We start from the raw sequence: 17,828 nt of genomic DNA on the forward strand, positions 1-17,828 counted from the left end.
TGTAGTATATAGTTTAATTTTATATAACATGTGATACTTTTTCCTTTATCATTCTGTTTATTTAAGCTTATATGTGAAGTGGAATTATGGTCATATAGAACTCAAAATCCAAAATAATGATTTCCTACTGGCAGGTGTATCTCTCAGTGCTGTTGGTGGGTTTACATTAACACATTTTCCCTATGTTCTTGTGTGGCACGTTTATACAATGACCTTGCTCTGGAGGTCAGAGAGTAAGTCGTCTGAATGGTGGAACAGAGCAAAGGGAGCCCATAGGGAAATCAGACTCCTGGCTTTCATTCACCAAATATGTACTGGGTGCCTACTATATATCCCGAATATAAAATAAGACGCCGTTCCAGCAACACTGAGTTCCTGGTGCTTCTAGGAAGCTGAATTGGTGCTACTCTGGCCTCACCTGAAGATCTTCTGCACTTTCCAGCAGATAAGGTGCTTCAGATTAGTTGCTGTTTACTAATGAGTGTGGGGAAGAGCAGTAAACCAATTTTTCTTAACTCCACTTGTCACTTGCCATTCTGAATGTTCGCCTGATAGCTATCAAGAAATCTCGGCATGTTTTTATTTTCTGAACCTGAGTTACATACTAAGGAATGATAAAAAGCCATTAACTCAGAATTAACTGATTTAGATTTTATAATTATTAAAACTGTAAATTGGCATCACTATCTTATTAAAGACAAAATTTGCAAGTGATAGTACAAGTGAGAGGTGAAACGCCGCCTATTACATCATTTTATATGTACATACAAAATGATAAACTGTGTTGCACATGTTTTAATATACACATATAAAAATGTTATAGTACACAAATGAGCAAAGTTGTGAGTTATCACCTTTGGCACTTTAAGCTTTCTGGATTTTATTTTTTTACTTCTACAAAATGAAGAAGTGTCAGGAGGCTCCAAGGCCTCCTTTTAGGAGCATTCAGTTGCCCATTGTGGTTTGTTGTGTGGACTTGGTTGAATTACTATCTCAAGTTGTGTTTTTTCCTCTCCTCCAGGTTAAAATTCTGTGTCACCAGTTGCTGGTCCAGGTGTGTGACCTGCTCAGGCTAAAGGACTGCCACCTCTTTGGACTCAGTGTGATACAAAGTAAGTCCTATTCTCATCTCTGCTGGACTTAGCCAACTATCCTAAGGAAATGACCTTTTATAGCTGTAACTTAAATCATTATTTTTATTCTAGTATTCATTTTTTAAACTTAACTCTTGTGTATTTTTTACAAGATTTAGAATCTTAGATCATATATTTATTATAGTTTGAACTTAAAAATTGTTTCCTCTTTAGGAGTCTGGATTTTATGTGTTCGCTCTTTTATGTTTGAATGAACCAAGCTTGAATTTTGTTTTCTTGAACAGAGGGAGCAGCTGGAGCTAGTAGGAAATTACTTTCAATGTTTCGTAATTCAATTTGTTTTATAATTTTTGGCATGAAAAGAAATGAGGGCATAATAGAACTGACTCTATTCAGTTGACTACATAACAGTGCTCTATTAATTTATGCTTATTTTCTGTTTTTCCCTTCTTACCCTTCTCTTTCTTCCTGTCAGAATATATGGCCTTGAGATGTGAGGTTAGTTTCCTCTGTATACTTTATGTAGGGAAGATTTTTGAGTAGAGGACTCATCTCCCCCTAACACTTTAGTTAGAGTTAAGTTCCCAGGGTTTACCTGTAGCCATTCCTTATAAGCTTTCTTCCTTCAATTTATATTTTAAAATTTTTCTAATTTAATTTAGATGCCAAAAACCTTTCATATCTTTGTTCAGTTTTTTAAGAAGAATTTTTTATGAAATGTTTTTATGTTTTATACTTGGATATGAGTTATATTCTATTATTGGAATTGGTTTAAATGTAAAGGCTTATGATAGCTTGACTCTGGTTAGTACCATAAAACGCTTAGATCTGTCAGGTGGGAAAGCGTATCACAGTCACCTGGTAGCCAAGGCCCTTCTCCCCCACGATGTGTGAGCTGTTTCCAGTAGTATTTTCAGGTGAGACCAGACCAGGGAACACACGCCAGGAATCAGTGAACCAACCATTTGCTCTTAAGTTTCTTCCTTTGAGAAGGCAATAAAAATACAAATGCTTCATTAGCCCATCCCTGTATCAGCACATACCTCAGTCATTCTTTCGAGAAAGGGTCTGGGAGGAAATAAGTTGCCCTGCAGATTCTGAGTAAAGTTAACTTTTACTTCATACTCAAAATTCATTCTTACTACAACTATAGCCAGACTGTTTATCTTTGTTGTTCAACAAGTCAGTCTAATAAAACTAGTTTACAGCTTGCTTTTTCTTTTTAGTTTTTTTTTAATTTTTAAGATATTTTGTTTGTTTATTTTTAGACAGGGGGAAAAAGGGAGGGAGAAAGAGAGGAAGAAAAACATCAATGTGTGGTTGCCTCTCACACGATCCCCTCTGGGGATCCATCCCGGAACCTAGGTTCATGCCCTGACTGAAAATGGAACCTGCAATCCTTTGGTTCATAGGCCGGCACTCAATCCATTGAGCCACACCAGCCAGGGCTTTAGATTTAAAAATAAGGGCTTTTAAGGTGTTCTTTTTGAAAGAGAGATTAGAATATGGTGAAAGAATGTTGGAACAGAAATCTAATGACCTGGTTCTAATTCTGACTCTACTACTAGCTGGCTGTGGTCAAACTGTCAGATGGCAGACAGTGGCACTTTAAAAATATGTATGTTCTGTTATGGTGAACAGACTCAGTTCTCTTCATGATGTTGCTTCTTCAGACGGGAACTCAAGCCAAACACACATCAGATTCAAGGGGAACGTTGTCTGGTCTTGTCCATTTCATGTTTAATCAGTAGCACAGGAGAGATGGGAGGGGGTGTTCATTGGTCTGATAAATGGATTGAAGAAGCCTCTTTTTGTTCCACCTCTGGGACCTTTTTCTTACCCCTTTCGTTCAAATTGGTTGACTTAACATTGCCATTTATAGACAAAGAGTGGCTTTCCCCTTCCTCTTTTATGGCACTTTCCCAGTCAGGAGTGACAGTGTGGTCAAATATACTGACCTCAGGGTGGTCAGACTCTCCTCCCAGAACGAGTACATTTGTGTGTAGTGCTGTCCGTGAGCCTGCCCCCTTAGTGAGGGTTAGAGGGAAAGGAATAAACTAAAAAAAATAAAGATCAAGAACTTTGTACGAGATAGGAATGCTGAAGGCTTTTCTTGGGAAATAAATCTCAAAAGATTCTCTTTGGGAAGTCTGAAAATTTTAAATGTTTTTTACTAGTTTGTTTTCACACATGTAGATCATTTTTATATGGGTTTTTAGCAGTCTTATTTTCTGTTCATCTTGAGCTATTTTGGCATTCATTCTTGTTTTGCATAGGATTCTTCTCCTCTTCCCACAAGATCAATCCCAAAGGCAGTATGAGTAATGGCTTATCATTTTGTCATGCTGTATTTTACATGAATACTTAAGGACTATTTATTCTTCACAAAGCATGGGTCAGGCTTCTCCCTGGAAAATGTGCTATTATCATCAGTGTTTTCTAATTTCTTAAATAACAGTTGAGATGGTATTTCTGCATTGTTTCATTATTTTGTACCTGTAAGAAGAGTCTTCTGTGAGCCGAACAAAAGCCTGTGTTGATAAAAAGCCCAAGCAACTCCCACAGTGTTGGAAGTTAAACTATGAGCTGTAATGACCCTGGAAACTAAGTAAAAGTAAGGGTAGGAAACTAATGTTTCTTCTCACTATTACATGTCTGAGAGCCACAGAGCTATGTCTTAGTATCTTGTTGCATTTTCTCAGTAGTATGTGAATTCAGAGTACATTCACAAATCTTGAGACTTTTTAAAAACCTGTTTCTGTATATATTCTTTTTTTTTAATCTAACCTTTTTTATCATCTTGTCTCCTTTTTTGAATTAATGTGCAGATAATGAACATGTGTATATGGAGTTGTCACAAAAGCTTTATAAATATTGTCCAAAAGAATGGAAGAAAGAGGCCAGCAAGGTACGACAATACGAAGTCACTTGGGTGAGATTACATTTATGAGCAAAATTATCTTGATTTTCTAAAGGTTTATTTTAGCTATTATACATTTAAAATACTATAAACATTTTGTACAGCAGAGAAAAGGAAAATGGAAAAGGGAAATGAGTTTTCTAAGTTCTGAAATGTCACTTTAATGAAATATTAATAGCTTCTAGCATATAACTAGATTTTGGATATCTGTTTATATAATGTTGGATAATAACTTTTCAGTAATCATGGGGTAATGCCTGGAAATGAGAAGCATGAGAGAACTGCATGTTGCTCTTCCTTGGCTACGCCAGTTGTCAAGACTGACATTAGTATTATTAGCAATTTTTGAATCTGCTTTTACTACTCTTACATTTGATATTTCGTTATTTATTGTTCTGGTTGCCTTTCTTTCGTCCACATCAGTTCTGTTTACATGGGGGAGCACTCCCCAGGGATTTACCCAGTGTTTTCAGGATCACCCTAGTAAATCAAGAATAAACCCCCAGTGTCTAATCCTAGACCCTCCACTTTGTATTTAAGAATTCGTGGAATAAAGTGGAAGCCTACTTCAAAGCTAACTACAAAGTAGGGAACGTGAATGTCTAAATAAACAAACAGCATATTAGGATTTGGTATGTGGAATGTCAGAGGGACAAGAGAACATTTGTAATGAGGAGCAAATGGTCACCACAGGGGACAGAGCTGAGAAAGGAGCTGGAAGGCAGCTAGAAATTTCCACTGGCATTTATTTTTATCTTCCCTTATGCTGTCATTGGCATTATAGTGAATGAGTATCAAATACAGTAATGACGCTTTTTAACTTCCTGGTTGTGCATGAACCTGGCAACCGCATGGGACAACTGCCTTTCCCCTGCAAGGCCACACTCGTTAGAAGGAAATAAAACCTTTCGGCGTTTAAAAAGTATCTTGTAAATAATGGTATTTTATTACTTTTGAAATCCGTTGCTGGCATAACTAACAAGAGCTCGATTTTTCTGTGTCCTTGCGTTAGGGCATAGACCAGTTTGGGCCCCCTATGATCATCCACTTCCGTGTGCAGTACTACGTGGAAAACGGCAGACTCATCAGGTATGCGGACAGGGAGGGATTCCAAACCTTTGGGTCCCATGGCCCTCATCTTCCAACGTAAATAAACCAAGTAAAGTGCAGTTATGAGTAAAGTTCTCATGCTTGTTCATCTCCGCTTGCTAGACTATAAATTCTATGAGAGCAGGAGTTTTTGATTTTTTAAAAATCCTTTTACATACACGTATCCTCAGGCCCTACAATGGAGGTACAGTGTGCACTCAATAAATACTTGTTAAGTGAGTGAATGACCACGTTAGGCTGTCGATGAAAATGTTAGCAGTATCACTGGGTCACATTTTCTGTATTCCACATTTTCAATAACACATCACTCACCCAAAAGATACTTCATTCAAGAAGGAACTAGCACTTTTATGTAGTGTGGAGAAATTAATAATAGGACCAAATTCTCGTCTGGTGGCGATGGGGGAGTGGGACGGCAGGAAGAACTGTCTCCCATGCAAATGCTTGGGCATTATGCAGCCTGGTTTTCTTTTCACTTTGGGGGTCTTGCTTCTGTTCTTGGCAGTAACTTTAAAGCTAAGATTCCACCCAGTGGAGTCATCCTGGGAGAATCTTTGATGCAATTTAGTGAGAGAGGGTAATTGATTCTTTTTTTGGAGGTGGCTTCCTGGACAACACTTTATTCATGATATAAACTCAGAATTCACCTTTTCAAATGCAGGTTTATCAGTTGAAACTTTCAGAGGTGATTTTGTAGAAAATGCTAAAAATGTGAACTCTGTGTTATATTTATTTATAATTAAACTTTGAGAAACCCCATATAAGAGACAAAGATACATTTGGCTAGTATCTTCACTCATAATATTTATATCATTGCCATTTATATATTAAAATGTAAAATATATTAACCCATACAGAATTTTTTAAAGAGCTGAGAAACTTTTTAGCTACTCCCAGTTTATATAAAATTTTTATATAGCTTACCTACTAAGTATGGAATGCACTAGAAAGAAAGAAAATATGTTATTTAGCCACTAATAACCCCCTAGGGCTAATGAATGTTTAATTTATCCCAATATTTCTGCCCTTTTCTCCTGAGATGAACTAGTCCAAACACTGAGTGGTCAACATTATAAAAAGAATTGTTTGAAAAGCATCCCATCCCAAGGGGGGAAAAATTACATAAATGCTTTATTTTTATTGTTTGTTTTTGTTGTGCTTCTGTTAAATGCTTTATTTTTAAACTCTTTATACTTAAATACGGTCTTGGTTAAAGTAAACTCATATGTTATTATCATCAGCTACCAAGCTATGAATGTCAGGTAAAGATTCAACCTAAATAATAGGGAGGCAAATAAGTGCATTAAATAGACACGTACATTTCTTTTTTCGTTTTTACTTTGATCACAAAGGCGTCCTGTATGCCCATGACATCTTTTGAAGCTTGACCGTGTTTTTCCCAGTCAGCACTTCTTACTCAGCATGTTTAATGGGCACTATATTTATTTCTGGTTTTTCCCAGTCAGCACTTCTTACTCAGCATGTTTAATGGGCACTATATTTATTTCTGACCTCAGCGGTTAGTAATGAGCACACTAGTAGTTTTTCCATTTTTGAGGAGTAGCATGATTGTCATAACATGTGCCTATTAAAACACACCCATAAAGTAACATACACTTAATAAAAAAAAGATTTAAGGTAAGCATTTTTCAGTTCGTTCATCCTGAGAGAGGAAAAAAAACACCATTTATAGTTAATTTTTTTCTGGACAATCATATAAACAGAAATATTTTTAAAAGGACCTTAGAGGATTTGTGATGTACTCAACTGAAAAACAAAAAAGAGTAGCAAAACATTAAAGCCAAGATTGTCCCCTCAGATTTGCCTTTATGTTATATGTATAGTGTTAGTGTAACAAAATTATTTTAATACAGCAAATGCCTAGGTTTCTATTGCGAATACTTGTTTCATGAAATGTGTATCGTATTAGAGTGGAATGATCGAGACCTTTTTTCAAGTCTCTGAATGAATCGTATGTTAAAGATCTAAGAAATGTTATTTTTCAGTACGGGTAGTCTGACTTAGAGTGCAGTGAGGCAGCGGTCCGGGTCCCTGCAGCCTCCCCCTTTATCAGTGGGTGGGGAGGGAGGGCGGAGGAGGGGGCAGAAACAGAAGAACCCTTGTCAGCAGATGGGTAGCAGGATTTGGGTTCTGTTTACATGCCATTGGATTGTACCATCAAAATGTGCGTTCTGTTTTCTTTTATTTTCCTAGTGACAGAGCAGCAAGATACTATTATTACTGGCACCTGAGAAAACAAGTTCTTCATTCTCAGTGTGTGCTCCGAGAGGAGGCCTACTTCCTGCTGGCAGCCTTTGCCCTGCAGGCTGATCTGGGGAACTTCAAAAGGAATAAACACTATGGAAAGTACTTTGAGCCGGAGGCTTACTTCCCATCTTGGGTAGGCACTGTTTTCAAATTCTAGGGTTTTCTCTTGCATGTTTCTAGTTGATTACGCTGCTACTCTTGTTGGTTCAAGAAATGGGAACCCAGATGTTTTATGGCCAGTGAAACCCTTCGTGATGCCCGAATGTACATTTCAGACTTGGGAGCATGGTCTCCACGATCTCTTGATATATTCTCAGCTGATAGGTAACGCGGAACATGATTGCTCTTCATTCTAAGATGGTGGAACTTGGAATTTGCCAGCTTGCTTTTGGCATTTACATGGCCTTGATCTTCTTACTTACTCTCAATTTGCAGCATTTTTCTCCTCCCCAATAAACCCCATTGTAATTTGAAAATATCTTAAATTGAGACACATTCTTTATACCTAACCTACCAAACATCATAGCTTAGCTTCACCTCCCTTAACCATGCTCAGAACACTTACACACTCACCTACAATTAGGCAGAATCATCCAACACAAGGTTTGTTTTATAGTCAATGCTGAGTATCGCATGTAATTTATTGAATATTATACTGAAAATGAAAAGCGGAATGGTTGTCTGGGTGCCCAGCATGGGACAAACCCAGCGGAAAGCTTGAAAACAGCCTGAAGCGTGTTTGAAGCGTTAAACTAAAACAAAACTGCTGGTAAATCAGTTATTTAACTTCATGGTCCTGTGGCTCACTGCCACGGCCCAGCATCACGAGAGAGGACTGATCATTCAAAATTTGATGTATGGCTTCTGCTGAATGGGTGTGGCTTTTGCACCGTTGTTAAGTCAAACCATCGTTAAGTCAGGCCCCTCTGGGTAAGGAAACTGCTTGTCCTGACCACCACCTCCTTCACTTCAACAAGGACATTTGGGGTGATTCCAGCATGAACTGTCTCAGCTGTCCCTCCTCCACCCCGCCCCTTCTGTACCTGTTCCCATCCTTCTTCCAGGTCTCTGCTCTGACTTCTCTCTCGTCTATACCTTTAGCCTCCGCTCAGACTAACTGTCCTTCAGTCAGAACACACGCGACATGTTTGGTTCCCACTGCCCTCTCCTCCGGCAAGAAAGAAGGGAAGGAAATGCCGCCTCTCCGGCCTTCCCTTTTTAGTACAGCTTCTGGGAAAAGTACTGTGTACTTGATTTTCTAGTTCCTTTACTTCCCAGGTGCATTCCTCAACCCTCTTCCCTCTGCCTTTCCCCACCGCCCCTCTAGTAGTGAGGTCCCTGGGGGCACCAGTGAACACTTCTCACTTCTTTTCCTGAATTTCTCAGCTGTGTCTGACACTTAACCCCCCACCCTTGGGAGGTTTCATCCAGTGTGATGTTTCTAATAACCACCTCGCCTCCGTGTCCGCGAGAAGCTGTTTACCCAAAGGTTTCTCAAATTCAAAATGTGCCAAGTGAGATTCATCTTCCCACCACCTCAGTTCTCTGTACCCCAACCTCTGAGTTCCTAACCGCAGCTGGTGTCGCTGCCACCCACCTGTCACCCAGAAACTAGAGAATCTTATAGAACTCTCCCTTATCACCCTTCCTTCTCCCCGTCTCATCCAGTCATCCATCTTATACACACACTTGATAACCCATCTCCCAGCTTAAGAGGTAAAGTTTTCTTGTATTTTTGTTAATTTCCTAAATGTCTGTTGCGTCCGTTCCCCATCGTGGTTCCTCCCATCTCCCAGGTTCTGACTCTCATCAGCACTGATTCTGCTTCTGACTCCAACTTTCAGAGGCTTCTCTGCCACCTGCAGAGTGAAGCCCAGGCTCCCAAGCATGACTGAGGATCTTTGCAGGACGTGGTCTCTGCCAGCCTCTCCAGATTCCATTCTGTTGTTTTGCTCCTTGAACTTTGTCCTGTAGCGTCATCCAGTAATTCCTGCGTCTCCACACCTGTGGTGGTTCAGTCTGACTTTTCTTTCCCTGATTCTTTTAGCCCGTGAAGCCCCTCTCCCTGTTTCACACGACTACTCCCGTTCATCTTCCACAACCCAGTCCAGGTGTAGTTTTCTGTGATAGACTGACTGTCCAGGAACCCAGCACCCCTCCTCTGGGCTCAGCAGGACCCTGTGTTTTACATCTTATTTTGCCCACCCTCGCCCCTACCCCCAGTAAACTTGGTATTTCTAGGTGTGTTCCAAAGGACAGACATAAACTTAAGCTTTTCTGTTTCTTCAGCACTTAACATTATGGTGCTCCGTATACCTTTTTGTTGACTGACATTTGACAGTGCTTCAGTTACTGGGAGAGAAACTGCAAAAGGTGTCATGCTGGACCAAAATTAGCCTGTTTCTACATTCCCTAGTTATCATCAGGTACTCACTGAACCGTGGTCACTTCAATCAGGGCTTCCCAAAGAGTGTGCCGTGGCACCCCCGGGGTGCCCGGGAACCAGTGTCTTCAGCCCCGTGGCTCTGCAAAGCTGCTCCTTCACTGCCCTACCAGATATTACTTCCTCTGTGTTCTTTGGCCCGAGAAAGGTTGACAAGCACTGATAGAGATGATCTCCATGTAAAAGGCATCTAGAAAGAAAAATCTGTAATTTGAATTCTCAGCAGAACTTGATAATTGGCTGGTAATTTATCCTGTTTAATTCAGTAGAAAGAAACAAATTGTCAGTATTTATAAAAAACACTTTAAAACTGCCCTGGCTGGTGTAGCTCAGTGGATTGAGCGCAGGCCTGTGAACCAGACAATCAACGGTTCGATTCCCAGTCAAGGCACATGCCAGCAGGGAACTCACGAGAGGCAACTATACGTTGATATTTCTCTCCCTCTCTCCTTCCCTTCCCCTCTAAAAATAAATGAATAAAATCTTTTAAAAAAACACTTTAAAACTAAAGATTCTCTATTTTTTTATTCCGATGATTTTAAACACCACTCTTACTTTGTGTAATTCTTCCCTCATTCTATTTTATGAATCAGGTAGGCCCTTTAACTAATCAACACCTTTTTCTTAGCCTGCAGCTGCTAGTTACTATGTATTTTTAACATCTAAAAGCTCAGGCTCCAGTCTGATGAAAATATAGGCACAATGAATTGCAATGAATGTATGAAAGAAATTGTTTTTTCATAAGTATTCAAGTAGACTGTTCATATCAGCCTGTTAGGCAAAAACCACACATTTCAGAGAATTTCTCACAGTCTCCTGCTTTCTTTGGACTAACATTTAGAACCTCCCCCCTGTGGCTGTAATTTTAGAAGAGTTAAGTAGGATCCAGAGCCTGAAGATGTGCTGACAGGAGATGTATTTCATGGTGCCAGTGATTGCAAGGATAAGCAATGATGTGTACAAAAATTTTGCAAGGTTGCATGGTTTTGTTTTTGGCTTTTTTTGGGGGGGGGTGGTTCTTGGTGAGTGTAAAGCCAAGAGAACATATTTTTCCCATTTCTTGTGATTTCTTAAGATATGCGGTACTATAGCTAAACTGACTCTTTTAGTATTAGCTGATTCAGCCTAGTAATATCACCAATGGTGAAAACAGAGTAAAAATGGGAATTTTCTAATAGACATTAGCTAGTTTATATGGCTTATTTTATGTCCTTGTCCTTTCGTCATTTGTGGACGAGGGTACTTACATCCCTCCAGCAAATGCTGCATTGCACACCCCTTGTATTCCAACAGGTTGTTTCCAAGAGGGGGAAGGACTATATCCTGAAGCACATTCCGAACATGCACAAAGATCAGTTTGCACTGACAGCTTCCGAGGCTCATCTTAAATATATCAAAGAGGCCGTGCGACTGGATGACGTCGCCGTTCACTACTACAGACTGTATAAGGTATAAAACTGTAGTGCGTCTCAGCTTCTGAGAAGAACTCCCTTCTCCATCCCAAGATGCTTTTATTTAAAGTTTTCACTTCGCTTTTTAATGGGCTTTTACAAGAGCTTCATGGGGCCCACTGTTTGTCATCGTAGGTCAGTCTCGAAGTTGGTGATGCTTTTCCTGGGGCCTGGGACAGAGGCTTCCATGATTCAATGCTGAGATAACACTGGCTGCAAATTGTGAATCTGGCTTTTCGGTGACAAAAAATAGTTCTTTTTCTTCTTTCCAAATCTGCATTTCTGTCTAGGGGAGTAACATGGGCAACTTGTCCAATCAGTAGTTTTTAATGTTCCTCAACGTGAAGTCATTCCTGCATTGTATCCATTACCGGCATGAGCATCACCGTGACAGCTGGTGTTTATTGAGTCCTGTGTTTGTGGGGTACACTGTATGTTTATCCTTTTTAAAAAAAGTCCTCACAGCTCAGTGAGATAGGAACTATAATCTCCAATTTTACAGACGAGGAAGCAGACTGAAGACCACAAACCGAGTAAGTGGCAGAGCAGGGATTCAACCAGGTCTGTTTGCAAACAGAGCCTGTGAGCTTTCACCACCGAGCCCTGCACTTCCCTCAGCCTCTGGTGTTCGCTACCCTCTTTTGTGTCCTGTGTGTCCCTAGCCTTATGTCTTCAGAGGTCAGAGGTCACACCCAAGTAACAATTGGGGCCAATCACTCGCACTACTGTTTATTATCATCTGTCTTCTCTTCCCTTACGCCTCCTCCTCCCCATTCCTCTCATTTCATTAAGTGTCACGTCTTTGGCGAGAACTCTGAAATCTCCACTTATAAATACAGAGGTATATTCTCAAACCAAATAGGATGAAGTGGTTCAGAGTGTGGTCTGTTGTACCTAACTTCTGGGATTGACTCCCAGCTTCACCTTTTACCATGTGACCTTAAGCAAGTTATTGAACCTGTCTGCTTCAGTCTCCCCGTAGCTAAATGGGGATGGTTGCACTTACCACGAGGGGTACAGGTGCAACAATGTACCCCTCGTGGTAAGATTAGCATAACTAGACTGTTGGAGACTGGGTTGTAGTTTGGATATACTGCTGGTGATGATCCTTCCTGGTTCAGAAAACTGACTAAGGGACCAAAAGATGGTATTTTTTCTCTCTTTAATGCCCAAGGGGTGCACCGTTAATGCCCTGCAGTCCTTGACAGGCATATTGAGTTCCATAAAATCTCCTCAGCTAAATTCCTAAAGGACTGAGTTGGTATTTTTTCCTTAAGATATTTTATTTGTGACACTTAATTTATAGGATAAGATGCAAATAAATAACACCTTTTTTTAGATTTTATTTATTATTTTTAGACAGAGGGGCAGGGAGGGAGAAAGACAGGGAGAGAAACATGTGGCAACATGTGGTTGCCTCTTGTGCTCCCCACACTGGGGAACCTGGCCTGCAACCCAGGCATGTGCCCTGACTGGGAATTGAACCAACCCTCTGCTTCGCAGTCCGGCACTCAATCCACTAAACCACACCAGCCAGGGCATAAATAACACTTTTAACATAAGTTAGTTTACAATTTTAAAATGTATTAGAAGTATCAGTGATGCATTGAAAAGAGTGTGGCTTTGGAATCAAATATCAGTTAGAAAGTCTGATTACTGCTGATTGTCACTGGGGCCCCAAGCAAATGTAGTCCTGGGCCATCTGCTAAGTGAGAATGACTCTACATTTCCAAAGCTGAGAAAATTCTCTGAGATAATGAGTCTGAACTAACCAGGTGGAATGCCTGGTACAGTAGTGATTCTTATTTGATAAGAAAAGTTTAGTATTTAAAAAATTCCTATTAAGAATCATTTGGTGAAGTAGATATCCTCACTTCATCTGCTGTATAAAAATTAATCTTTCAAATTTACTTAAAATAGGATACCTCTACTTGCTGGAGAAAATTATCCTTGTCTTCTTAAAAGGAGGTAATTAATAATAATGTAACTGAGTGAAATGAGGAAATAGATATTGCTACCTTGTGAGCAGAGTTTTCATTGTTTGGAGAAGTCAAATGGCAACCATTAAAACTGCTCCATTTAAGGCCCGGTTATAAGATTGAAATAAGGTAGATGAAGGACAGGAAACGTTCTGAGAAAAAGGACTCTGACCTCCTTTCCCAGCACCGCACGCTCGTGCCTGCACAGCCAGCGTCTGCGTGAGCACAGTCTCATTTCAGGAAGCAGCAGGAAACCTTGAAAGGAAGATTGGCCTAAACTCACAGTGGTGGATTGGTTTCTCTTACTATATGAGCCTTTGTTGGTATAAAAATTTATTGGTGGGGAAAGACAGCCCAAAAAGCAAAACCAGGCTGTGTCTTCTCTTTTCTGTGCCTGGTGGGGATGCATTTTCCAAAAATATTTTCTTAACCATGTTCATGGGAAAACTGGACTAAAGTTAATAAATATCTGTACATGTTCATTTATTGTTTGTACTGAGAAATCTCATAGAAAAAATAGTTACTTAGTAATCTTATGTATCTTTCATTTTAAACTTTGTTGTATTTTATATCCACTTGTTACAGATAAGCACTTAAAAGATATGGCCAAATTTCTGAGTGCATTCTTAATTGCAGAATTTTTTTCCTTAGATAGTTGTACATTATATTTTACACTTTATAGTTTAGCTGGTAAAATGTATATCATTTTGGCAAGTAATAATTGAACACTTTAAAAATAAGTACTTTAAAAAAAAACAATGGAATATAAAGCTTTTACAGCTTTTTTTACCTGTCCTCGTGAGAGACCCTTAAATATTTAGGCTGGTCTCTAACTTTACCTTCTGAGCTGGAACGTGTACCCAGATTGAAACGTATGATGTTGAATGCATCTCAGAATTTAACTGTTACATTATATTTAACATTCTAACATCTAAGAAAAGGTTAAGTATAAGGTGGAAGGTAAAAAGAAATGCAAAAACTGTAAAAATAGGCTTATTTACTGGAGTTCTTGAAAACATAAGTATTTAGAATATTGTCAGATATGGAAATGTATTTAACATAGTGAAAAACACTAATGCTTTTAAATCTCAAGGATTTAAAAATATAGAATATGCCATTATTGATTTATCATGTGCTTATGGATTTCTTAAAGCTTGTAGAAAAATAGGGATGCAAAGGACGAGTGGAGTTATTTCTAGTCAAAAACTTACCAGCTCTGAAATTTCTCTTTCTTTTCTTTGGTGCTGAATTGTTTATTGAAAAAAATAATACTTTTTAATAAAACTCTTACAGGATAAAAGGGAAATTGAAGCTTCTTTGACCCTTGGATTGACTATGCGGGGAATACAGATTTTTCAGGTTAGTAAATGAGAGAAATAAGTGTCAAATAGTATCTACTCTTTTTCTTTCTTATTTTTAATTTTTTAAATATATTTTATTGATTATGCTATTATAGTTGCCCCATTTCCCCCCTCTTTATTCCCCTCTGCCATGCATCCCCCCCACCCACCCATATTTCCTCCCTCCTTAGTTCATGTCCATGGGTCATACATATAAGTTCTTTGGCTTCTCCATTTCCCATACTGTTCTTTTTGTTTTGTTTTGTTTTGTTTATTTACTTAATTTTAGAGAGGGGAAGGGAGAGAGAAAGAGGGGGAAAAACCCTCAATGTGTGGTTACCTGTCACATGCCCCCTTACTAAGGACCTGGCCTGCAACCCAGGCATGTGCCCTGACTGGGAATCGAACCAGCAGCCTTTTGGTTCATAGGCCCACACTTGATCCACTGAGCTCTGCCAGCCAGGGCTCCCATACTATTCTCAACTTCCCCATCTCCATTTTGTACCTACCAATTATGCTTCTTATTCCCTGTACCTTTTCCCCCATCTACTCTGTCTTAGCTGACACTGTGCCTGTGTGGTCTTGTGATGGGTTCATGGGTCCATTTGTGGCCACGGGTTGTTCATTACTTCTGTTTGTCTGCCACAGATGTGGACAGTGTGGGGTAGACAAAGGAACGCAGTCTAAACCTTGTTAGTAATAACTCTTCTAGAACAGAAAACAAAAAAGCCAAAGATTGGCCCACGTTTGTAACTGATAGATGTCCAAACATTTTGTGTGTGACTTCAAATCTACTCTTTTATCCTGGGGCATTTGTAACTGTGTAAAGATGACATTAATACAGCACCTGACCAGATGTTTTAACTTCCATTATACTTTTCTGATAAAGCTTGTCCCTGGAATAAGTAGGTGGGATGGTGTTATCCTGCAGCTCTCAACAAAGGGGATAAAATCACCTCTGTCTGCGAGCCTAGGAGAGCATAAGGTTATCATACATGTGATGTAGGCAACATATCCAGATATGAAAGTCTTGAGTACCTTATCTCTCTTTTGGACTTTTGTTTAAAGTCAGGAATAGGCCAAAAGAGAAGAGGGTGCCGTAAAGGGGCCAGGTAATGCAGACACTCACAAACCAGAAGCTACAGAATTTCCTCACTAATCTTTTAATTACTTGTCTGTAGATCTCCAAAGAGAATTGAGGGCCTCTTTCAGATTTTAATTAATGTATTTTAGTTTTCTGAAAGATAAATTAGAGCCATTTTAGTGTCTGTCGGTTTCATCAGTAACTCTATACGCATTATAATTCTTTCCCCAGAATTTAGATGAAGAGAAACAGTTACTTTACGATTTCCCCTGGACAAATGTTGGAAAGTTGGTGTTTGTGGTAAGTTTAAAATTACTGACTAAAACAAGTTAGTCACTTGTTTGTTTTTGTGGATTTTTGTTGTTGTTTGTTTTTTGAAACATATTATCCCAGACACAAAAGTTAATGTTTTTTAAAAGTTGATGATGAAGATAGCTTTCTTGTATTCTTATACGTGTACTATAATCCTTGTCACTCATTAGTGGTGAACCTAAAATTAAAGCATCTTACAACAAAATAAATTACTAATTTTAATTTGTGTGCCTGGTCTTCACCACACTGCCTTGATTATTCTACTTGCGGCAGAAACGTAGTGTGAGAGAAGCACAAGGTTCGTTCATCAAATAGAATTACTTTAAAAGCATACAGCCGAAGGATTAATTTGTTGGCTGAGTTAAGGTGCTGGGATTGCATTTGAGGTTGCTGTCATGATGGACCCTTTTCTTCTCAGTCATGTACAATAAGTGGCCTGACCAGCCAGAAAAACCCAGTCAATGATTTCCAGAAGACCCTTGCTAGACCCTTCCCTGAATTTTTGGTAATCCTCTGTTTATGGTGTATTTGATAAGGAACATAGTAATTTATATCTCAGCAAATTTTGAATGGAGCATTATATGGTTAAGTCCTCACTTAAGGTGAGGTCCTGTGGCTTTACGCAAAAGGATGGATCGTGAAACCTGTTTTACACAGGCTGATTGACGTAAATAAGAGGTAAGTTCCCACAGCAGCTCATCAACGATGTAACAAAGCAGCGTTATTTGAGGGCCTGCTGCACTTCTATTTCCGAGTCTGTAGTTTTCCTTACTAAATGGAAATGAAGGGGACCTTGGCAAATCAAAGGCTTTTCTTCCCAATTCTGATTTATGCTTTCCCTTCACAGGGGAAGAAATTTGAGATCTTGCCGGATGGTTTGCCCTCAGCCAGGAAGCTCATCTACTACACGGGCTGCCCCATGCGCTCCAGACACCTCCTGCAGCTGCTCAGCAACAGCCACCGCCTCTACATGAATCTACAGCCTGTCCTGCGCCACATCCGGAAGCTGGAGGAGAATGAAGGTATCACAGGGTCTCGGCTGGGGAAGCAGATGATGCCTTTGCCACCCTCGACCCCTTGCTCCAGCTGCCATCAGCTGGGGCTCTGGGCTCCTGAGGAGTGGGACTTTGGGGCTGGGCCCCTCCAGATTTAGTGCAGCATTCCTATTCCCATCTCAGCTCTGTTCAGAAGGCAAGGGATAGCCACCAACCATCCCTATCCCAAATAGCTGAGGTTATCCCTCTCGGTTAGCTAACCCTCAAGTACGATCTCTTTAAACTATATCCCACACTTAGCTTGCAAATCCTTGCAAAAAGCCACCAAGTGAAGGTTCACGTCAAGTTTATCTGCATCTCAGAGCTCTGTGTGCACCCTGATCCACCGTGGTTCTGTTATCTGTGGGCAGTCTGACATTCCTTCCAGTCAGGTGGGTCACAGAAATGTCTCTTGTCTCTCTAATTGACTACAGAGAGAACCCCAAGGCTGCCTTAGCAAGAATGACAGACAAAGGAGAGAGACATTTTTATTTGAGGATTTTACCAGCCAGTTCTTTGGGGGCTTTGCTGAGACAGAGACAGAATCAAGCGGTCTATTTGGGGCCCCAGAATCCTGGGCCCTGCACAGGGGACACATGGAGAAGAGGAAGGCAGGGATGGGGCCTCTAATAGCAGGCTTTAGCTTTATAATATTAAGCTCGTGGTCCGCCCTTGCATGCTGGAGTTTCTCCATTTAACATTCCAACTTCTGATCTCCCAAAATACTACTTTGTGTATTTGTTTATTTTTTAATGCCTTCAATTTGTTTTGCAAATTCATGTGATACTAATTC

The 17,828-nt window shown here is 39.9% G+C and overlaps 1 protein-coding gene across 6 annotated transcripts in view; it reads left to right on the forward strand.

Annotated features, from left to right (window-relative positions):
* The window catches only part of FRMD6 (FERM domain containing 6), a 93,590-nt gene that overhangs the window by 62,946 nt on the left and 12,816 nt on the right, over window positions 1-17,828 (forward strand). For 5 of the 6 annotated variants that reach the window (XM_037054302.1, XM_037054300.1, XM_037054298.1 and 2 more), the window contains 8 exons: window positions 1,022-1,112; window positions 3,923-4,026; window positions 5,027-5,103; window positions 7,339-7,525; window positions 11,129-11,284; window positions 14,559-14,624; window positions 15,921-15,989; window positions 16,849-17,023. In XM_037054302.1, the coding sequence (XP_036910197.1) occupies window positions 1,022-1,112; window positions 3,923-4,026; window positions 5,027-5,103; window positions 7,339-7,525; window positions 11,129-11,284; window positions 14,559-14,624; window positions 15,921-15,989; window positions 16,849-17,023 (925 nt within the window). The remainder of the gene's footprint in view (window positions 1-1,021; window positions 1,113-3,922; window positions 4,027-5,026; window positions 5,104-7,338; window positions 7,526-11,128; window positions 11,285-14,558; window positions 14,625-15,920; window positions 15,990-16,848; window positions 17,024-17,828) is intronic. The other variant, XM_037054303.1, reaches the window with a different exon arrangement.

The sequence above is a fragment of the Sturnira hondurensis genome, unplaced genomic scaffold (genome assembly GCF_014824575.4).
Source record: "Sturnira hondurensis isolate 20B ecotype Veracruz unplaced genomic scaffold, ASM1482457v3 Scaffold0008196, whole genome shotgun sequence".
NCBI classification, from domain to species: domain Eukaryota; kingdom Metazoa; phylum Chordata; class Mammalia; order Chiroptera; family Phyllostomidae; genus Sturnira; species Sturnira hondurensis.